Source organism: Limulus polyphemus, unplaced genomic scaffold, assembly GCF_000517525.1.
Source record: "Limulus polyphemus unplaced genomic scaffold, Limulus_polyphemus-2.1.2 Scaffold256, whole genome shotgun sequence".
In the NCBI taxonomy this organism is placed as follows: Eukaryota; Metazoa; Arthropoda; class Merostomata; order Xiphosura; family Limulidae; genus Limulus; species Limulus polyphemus.
Genome location: NW_013665866.1, coordinates 462,067 through 471,157, shown reverse-complemented (window position 1 = coordinate 471,157; position 9,091 = coordinate 462,067). Strand labels below are relative to the sequence as shown.

General features: G+C 33.5%; 1 protein-coding gene across 1 annotated transcript in view; it reads left to right on the top strand.

Moving 5' to 3' along the window:
• LOC106478865 (fat-like cadherin-related tumor suppressor homolog) overlaps nt 1-9,091 on the top strand; it is a 227,395-nt gene that overhangs the window by 199,213 nt on the left and 19,091 nt on the right. The window contains exons 16-21 of the mRNA XM_022382546.1: nt 1,984-2,192; nt 2,760-2,904; nt 4,278-5,350; nt 6,211-6,364; nt 7,520-7,759; nt 8,557-8,943. Coding sequence (XP_022238254.1) covers nt 1,984-2,192; nt 2,760-2,904; nt 4,278-5,350; nt 6,211-6,364; nt 7,520-7,759; nt 8,557-8,943 — 2,208 coding nt within the window. The remainder of the gene's footprint in view (nt 1-1,983; nt 2,193-2,759; nt 2,905-4,277; nt 5,351-6,210; nt 6,365-7,519; nt 7,760-8,556; nt 8,944-9,091) is intronic.

Here is a 9,091-nt window from a genome sequence, read left to right as displayed (position 1 = left end):
GGGAAGGCAACTAGTCATCACCACCCACCGCTAACGCTTGGGCTACTCTTTTACCAACAGATATAGTGGGATTGACCATCACCTTATAATCTTCCCACGGCTGAAGAGGCGAGCATGTTTGATGAGACGCGACCCTCAGATTGCGAGTCGAGCACCCTAACCACATAGCCATGCCGGGGTATGGGCATTAGATAGATACGGTTTTACATCCTTACATATCGTAACATTCCACCTGAACAGAGATTGCGATCATCACCAAGAACAAGGGCAGTCTGGCAATGGTGTCTCATGTTTGAAAAAATCAAAGTGATGGAAAGATATTGATATATATTCGGCCACCTTTCATAAATAGCTGTTTTCAGTAGATCTTTAGTGTCTGAAGTCCACATGACGGAATGTGACGCGTCTCCCAAGAGCATCTCATGTATGCCTGTTGGGATAAAAGTCTGGTGAGAGCGAAGACCTATCCTTTGATCAATAGTTCTTTGTACTAAAAGTGTGTTGCTCTATTTAGCACAAGTATTTTCTACGTCGTAGGATGTGGTGTTCTGTAACATAAATTACCATTCCGCATGATCTAAAGTTCGGTGCGTTTATTAATTATTATTTTTATTCAAACCATACTTTCACCACCGCAATAGTCGCTATGATTTTTTTGTGTGTGTGTTTAGTATATTTGGTTCAATATTCTCTCCAAGTGAGTATAAGCTTGTTACCTGATTGTAGGGGGAAGTGAAACTCATCTGTCAAATATATATATTTGTATTGTATGTGTGTATTGCTCTGCATGTCATTGATTCACCAAGAGGGTTATTGACACCATTGCAAACGAGCTGTTATTGTATTGCTATAAGTTATTTTTAACCACTGCACTGAGACGAGTTCCAATTGCGGCTGCGAACATTTATTTGAATTTCGAAGACTAGGTCATATGATTACAGCGTATCAGAATCGACAGGTAGTTGTCGTCTGCTTATGTTCTTGATGGCTGTCTGCCTTGTCAAGCTGTACTATCAACAGTACCATTGGTTTGGAAGCGATTTCACATTCTGCTAACAACACTTGAAAAATTCGGTGCCAATTTGCATCCTTTATGTTTGTTTGGTTTTACTGTTTAGTTCTTTACTCACCACAAATAATCTGAAACACCTTAGGTGTTTCGATAACATGCGATACCGTCAGAATTAATCATCTATTATTAACTGGTTATTTATTTATTTGTGAGTTTTTTTTTCCTCACTAAAACATGGATTTCAGTGATGAAATAATGACTAGCTCACTTCCGTTTTTCCCACAGCTCTCCACGTGAGTAAAACACCCAAATCTCTTCTCTGAAGTACAACATTTTTTTTCATATACAATGTGGAGTACTTTGAACTCTGTAAATGTAACTCTTAAAATGTAAAAATGAGAAAAGATTGTATGGAATCACTAGATATGGCTTAGACTGTATGATCAGACATCTACATTTCAGATTACATGAATGATCTTCAGATGCCTGATTTTCATAAACTTTGAACTTAAGGTAATGATTTTATAACAGTGGTCTTGTCTTGTTATCAATGTTGTATTATAAACACTGATTATCATATAATTTTGAACAGTATATTTGCTCTTAAAGGGACTTCAAGAACAATTTAAACTTTTTTTATATTGTTTATAACGAAAAGGTGTAAACCTGTTTAAATTTAAAAGTCATTCTTAGTACTGATTATATTCAAATGCATCAGTCATAAAAGCAAATTAGGTATTAATCGAACTGTGTCCGTGAGTGGCATCACGAGATTAACAAGGTGCTAATTTTAGGTTTTCGTTGGTCCAATTAATGTCATTGTAGAAAGCAAGAAAAAAAAACTAGTGAATCTTCGGTCTGGCGCACGAAATAAACCAAATTTTCTTCTATTTTATTTTCATAATTTACTTTTTCAAATTGAGAAGGGTTTTAAATTGTTTTGTATTTAATCCTTACCTTGTTTCTTAAAGGACAGTTATATACAAAAAGGAATTTTAATCGAGAGAGATTTCAACGGTACGAAATCCCTGTCAAAGTCAGTGATGGTGGGGGAAGAACTGGTTATTCCTTAGTGCGTGTCACTGTTATTGACGTCAGTTATCATTCGCTCGAGTTCTCCACTACTGAATATGTGCTGACCATTTCTTCTAATACAACAGTTGGCAGTAGTATTCTGAAAGTAAGTTCACCAGTACTATTCGGTAATTAATCTAGTTGTGTCAAGAACAAATAGTTGTTTTAATGGGTTTTTGTTCTATTTACATTTACTCTTCTGTTTCTTTCAATTAGTTTTCAGTTGAAGAATTAACAACTTGGCTGTCCAGTAACTGACAGATCGCAATGAACAACCTGGCTGTCTAGTAATTGACAGATCACAATTAACAACTTGGCTGTTTAGTAATTGACAGATCACAATTGACAACTTGGCTGTCCAGTAATTGACAGATCACAATTAACAGTGAGGAAAACGGCCATGATTAATAGGAGCTTTTTTTTACGTTTTTGTTGAATAAATAAATGTCACTTATTACTACGGTAAGTTTGGAGGCTTATACGCTTAAAATCGAAGTTCCATACCAATTGTGGGTATAGCGTAGGTATCTCATTATGTAGCCTTACGCTTAAACACAAACAAACAAAAGGAATGAAATTACCATAAAAAAATGACAAGTTATTTACTTTATGTTTCTAAAATTTGGTGCACTCCATAACTGCTGACAATTAAGATGTGTGTGTTTTCTAACAGACGCAGGCTTTTGATCCTAAAGATACTGTTGGAGGGAACCTGGTATATAGTATTTATCGAAAGCAGGATTCGTTTTTGGACACAGTTCTTGGTATCCAAGCGAACCACGGAGTTATTTATTTAAAACGACCCTTAATGGGCCAAGGTAAGCTCGTAAATACGTTATTGGCATGTTCTTAATCCTTCTGTTGTATATTCTTTCCCAAATAATTTGATTCTAAAACAAGTTGATAGTTGATTTATGATTTTAAGTTGATAGTGTTCTAAAATTTCTCAAGAGATTATAGAACTGGAAATAGGAGCCACTCATTGCAATAGCACAGAGAACAAGAAATTTACTTTTCGCGTATTTAGGTTATATATTTGTACGTTTAACAGGTATACCACCATTTCAAATATTATTAGTGATTTATTAACGTATAATTGGCTTAAAGCCTTGTTAAGAAAACACGTATTAATCAATACGCATAAGAAGTGTAAAAACATCATACGTTTATTCCGAATATAAAATAATAATAACTCGTATTTTTAATCAACATTATTTTGAATTTCCGATTTTAAAACAACGCAATGAAGATTGGTGGAAAACGATATACGGTCTACTGTGGTGCTAGTTGAATGGGAAGGAAAAAAAATACCTACCTACACTACATTTATACGTGTATTTATGTAGCATGTGTTTGCTTTTCAAACTTAGTCATGTTCTTTTGTTTTTACCAACATTAGTTAGTTTTGCAGTGAAAATCCACATGCACGCACATATATATATACACGCGTGTGTGTTTGTGTGTATAGGAGATGGACAAAACAAGTGGAAACAATAGCCAAAAATATGGTTTAAGACGGCGTTGGTTTACGGTTTTAGATTAAATATTTCACCATTTCTTCCCCTCATGATTTTACTCTTTGTTTGCTTATGTTTACACTACGTATTATTATGAGTTGAATATTTCGTGTTTTATTTAAAATGTATGTTGAAATAGTAGTATTAATAAAATAGTGCCTTTAAATTCTCAAAATTATCATTTGTAACACCTATCGGAAAGGTCAATGCTGAGAAAATACAATCTATCCAGGTAAGTAAAAAAATACAGATAAGACAAGTTCTAACATTTTTTAATCATTTGTTTTAATTAAAGATGCAGAATTAAAACGTAGGATTGAATTTTTGCAAACATTGAATAAATTTGAAACATCAGCCATATTTTTTTTACCATGTGTCGCCTGTGCAAAGAATTGTAAAACTTGCATGAATACGTAGATGATCTGTTTATTGAGTATTATTATTTTATTTTACTTTTTAATCAATTATTTTTGTTTAGATGAATATATGTCGCCTATGGCAGATTTAAAATATCGTATGACGAAGTCAGTGTTTTTGAGATGCAAGATACATTCTTAAAACAAACTGATATAACTTAAAATTTTCTTTGTTAGAATAGTCATACATTATAAAATGAATGAATAATATTCTATCAACTCAAAAATTCAAATGTTAGTTTGTATCTTAATATTTAGAAGGCGCTGTGTATCAGTTTTTCGTCAAGGCAGAAGATAAGATGTCACTTTCTCAAGAGGCACAAGTTCCTGTCACTATTCGGATAAGTGCACCTCAAATTGTAATACCTCGTTTCAAACAACACCATTATGAACACTTTGTCTCCGAGTCAGCAGAAATTGGCACCATCATTTCTATACTTAATACTAGCTCTTTCTGGCCTATTGTATATACGTTTACACCGGTAAAGGCAGAGTCTAAATCTCAAATATTTCAATCTAAATTTTCAGTGAATAAGCAAGGTCATGTCTTGCTAATGTCCAGGCTTGATCGAGAAGAAGAGATGACCTATTTTTTAACAGTAAAAGCCAACATCCAGGAAAACCCCCAACTAGCATCATACGTTAACATTAAAATAATAGTATTGGATGACAATGATAACATTCCAAAATTCGAATCTAACCAGTATTCAGTTAAGGTAGCAGAAAACGTAGAAGTAGGTTGCCAGGTACTCAGATTAGTCGCTCATGATGAAGACATTGGTCAGAATGCTGACATAACCTATTCGTTTGGCTTATATCATGATGATGACGACTTCAGTGAAGTCTTTAGCTTAGATGGCAACACAGGATGGTTGACGACAATGGTTCCTTTAGATTACGAAAGCCGCTCAAGATACAATTTTACAATAGCGGCTACTGACAATGGCTCTCCAGCTTTATCCTCAGTTGCCTTGGTGAGTATAGAGATTCAGGATTATAACGATAACCCTACTACTTTCAAGCGGTCATTCTACGAGGCAGCCATCTATGAAGACGCTGAAGCTGGAACTGACATACTTGTCTTAGATGTCGACGATCGTGACAGTGAAAGAGTAAAACACAGCTTAGCTTTTTATATCACTAAAGGAAATCTGAGAGATTCTTTTCGAGTCCAAAAAACTGGAGAACTGTACGTTAATACACCTCTTGATCGAGAGCTGATTCCCCACTACGATCTGGAGATTACAGTAACAGACGGCAAATATGTTTCCACTACACTTGTTTCTCTTGATGTCCTAGATGCCAACGACAACCCAACTATGTTTCTCAAAGTAAGTAATACACAGAACTATGTCGCCGAATGAAGATTTTGTGTCATTATTTTAATAAACTACAAGTTACTTAATGTTAAGATTGATGCGTAAAATACCAGTTTCATATTTACAATGCAATGTTTCGTAACTCCATATCATATAACAAAGTAAAACAAAGATTATTGCAAGGTTCGATTTACATCGAACTTTATGGTGACTACATAAGGTGAATAGTATGTAGCCTTAAAAGAATTCCAACTTCAACCAATACAATAAAACTGCATTACGAAGAATAAAATAAATACCGACATGCCATAATTTTCATGATAAATTGCAGAAATATGAATTTATAGGAAAATTTTCTTCCTGAATATTGACTACAAAGTTTCCAACTAAATACCTTTCAAATGTGGTTTATCTTATGTAAATGTTTAATTTGCTTTAAGCACCACATGTAACATTACTTTTTCTATTTTTTTCTTATTCCGTTCCCTGAACAATTTTACTCAAAATAAACAATTGGAAAAATATGTTGTTGTTGTTGTTGTTTTTAAGTTAGTATCTACTCTTTTGTAAAGAAATATCACATTACAAGACTATCAAAATATATGATTTATGAGATATAACTTAAATCGATGATTTTTTACAGTGAATTTTCTAAAATAAGTTTACTTTTATATATACGTATATGTGGGAAACTAGCCTAGTTAAAGACAATTTTGTCAATTTATACCAACAGCATTTATTTAGCTAATGGCATGTCCTGTCTGCATCGCTCCTATTTGGGCTTTTAGATACTATCTGAACAATTGATAGCATTTCGGTTTAGTTTCGGAAGATACAAATATAACTGTTATAAATTAGTTTTGTGTTTACAGTCAAAGTACACAGCAGTGTTGCCGGAGAACATACCTGTCCAAACGTCTATATTACAACTAGAAATTAGTGATGCCGATACTAAGAGAAACGCCCACGCTCTCAGTTTTTTGACGGGAAAAGGAGCAAAGGATTTTGTAATCAATCCATCTACAGGTGCGTCGAAAATATTCCTGTTAGAGACCAGCTTTCTTAAACCTTAATATCATTTATGTAGACCATTTCATTGAACATCGTAAAATAATATTATTATATTTTTTTTACGGATCACCCGCACCTTAACCTCCAAAATAATGGCAAAGTAATACTTCTTAAACTTTCACAGATTTTCATTAATATATTCAGGAGTCCCGTATACAATATTTAGTAATTCTGTATTAGAATATGAATGGAAAATTTGTCTTCATAAGTCTTCGAGGTTTTTTCATTCTTAAGAATATACATTGGAATATTCGCTAACGTTGCTCAAAATATTGAATTACGACTGTTTGAAATATGTTATTTTTACATAATATAGTTGCTTTTCTTACAGTCATCACCTACCTCAAAGATTTATGGAACATGTGATTTAACAATTTTTCCAAGTAATTTCAAGAAAAATTTATAAAAATCACTTTCGAACTTATATAAGATAAATTATTATTTTTCTCTTATAGGAATCCCTCCTTCAAAGCTCCACAGTGGGCTTTCTGGACATTGTCAACCACGGGTATCGATACTCGATTTTTTTCTTATAATGCTAAAAAATCAGGTTTTGATATACGTAGTGAGTAGAGCACAGATAGCCCATTGTTTAGCTTTGTGCTTAAAAACAAATAACAAACAAATTCTCATATCGTTTATATTATCAAAGACACCCAGTATTACGTTTTCAAACCTGGGGTTTTTCTTAATCTATTGAAATCGTTTTGACAGGACACTGAAAATCTCTTAAGTGAATATATCTTTAAAATTCTTAAGCATAACGTCATCAACTTTCTGCATCAGCTTTTAAGATAATAAATGACCCTTACCAAAATAAATTTCAAGAGTTCATATTCTTATGATATTTACTGCATATGTCTTGTTCTGGAAAGTAAAAGTGATTTTTTTACTTCAGATATTTATATTTCTAGAATTATGTCTTTCAGATTTGATGGTTCGGTAAAAAATGTAAAGTGTGCATTAGTTCCAGTTGTACAATTTCGTATCTGAATTAAGTTATGCTATTCTGTGCAATTTCTTAAATAAGTATTAAACGGATCATACCAGTATAAATTCAGTGAACATTACTGAAAGTGTTATATTATTTTTCCGTTTTCGCTAATGTAGCTGTTTTGAATGTGGTGCGGCCACTGGACAGGGAGAAGATATCTCAGTACTACCTGCAGGCACACGTCCTCGACAGTAAGCGACCACATTGGGAAAGTATCTGTAATATTAAAATTATTTTGAATGATGTCAACGATAATGCACCTAGTTTCACAGCTCCGGTTTATTCCGTCAGTGTGTCAGAAGATTCTAGAGTCGGAACACTCGTAATGAAGATCCATGCTGTTGACAGGGATAAAGGTAGAGAGAGCTACGCATTAAACTAATTATTACACAAAACTCTCACACGTATATTGAAAGTTAATCAAGTTCGCTGTCATGCAATTCAAAACCTAGAAAGTAATAAGGAAGAGAAAAAGGTCTTCATTAAAGTTCCATACAAGGAAAATTATTTGGAGGCATCACTAGTTGGAGACACCTCACACAGTTCATTAAAAATCTGTACTTTCAAGAAGAAACTGTAAAGACAGAGAAAGGTGCTTAAAATAAGGATGTTCTTCGTTATAACTCGGTTTTAGAAAAATATTTGTAAAGCTAGCTGTCTTAAATCAGCACTTCAAACACGTATTAAAGACTCACGTTGGTTAAAAGATTCAAGAAGAAGCGTTAATTAGTTATCTGTGATGATAAAAAGAGTCACGTAGAAAAATTGTAAACAAGGCTGTATGGTCGTAAAATGACTCACACTGAAAATTTCTAGCATAACCTTCACATAGATGTATTTTGCAGTAAAATGTATATTTTACGAACAGTCACATGAAACTATTTTTTTAAAACAATGCATATGGATAACTTTTATCCAATATTCAATGTATAGGTGACCAGTTTTTCTAATTTGAATAAATATGATAGGTACTTGAAGCGATTCCATCTTAAATTTATTTTGCTATTGGTTAAAATATGATGGTTTATTCAAAACCATTTTAACTTTTAGTTTTAATTTGTGAAAATCGTTTGGTCTGTTTTTCTTATAAAGATTCATTAATTTTGCTTTAAGTTTATTCTTGATAAAACCTATTCTTTTTTATTCTTCTTAGGACGAAATCGAAAACTCTCCTACGAGTTTATCTACTCAGCTGAAGAGACATTCTCAATCGACAAAAAGAATGGTATTGTTCGTTTAAATAAAAAACTGGATAGAGAAAGAGTGGGATTTTATAACTTAACCGTTAAAGTAACTGATCACGGAATTCCACAGTTGTCTTCTGTAGCTGCAGTATATGTGCAAGTGCAGGATATAAACGACAATCCACCAGTTTTCAACAAGAGACACTACAGAGCCCTAGTATCTGAAGAAGCAGAACTGTACACAGAAGTGATCCAGGTTTTAGCTGTTAGTATCGATGCCGGTAACAATGCTGAAATAACATATTCGATATCCTCTGGGAATGACCTTGGACATTTTGAAATCCATCAAAAATCTGGTGAGCAACTTAGTGCAAAGTCATTCAATGGACTATCTGCACGCTGTCCACAATGGGGAATCGAACTGCTGATCCACCTATGCGTGCGTGTGTGTGTGTGGGGGGGTATTGGGGAATTAGTTCATTAAAATTTATTAATGATATCCTT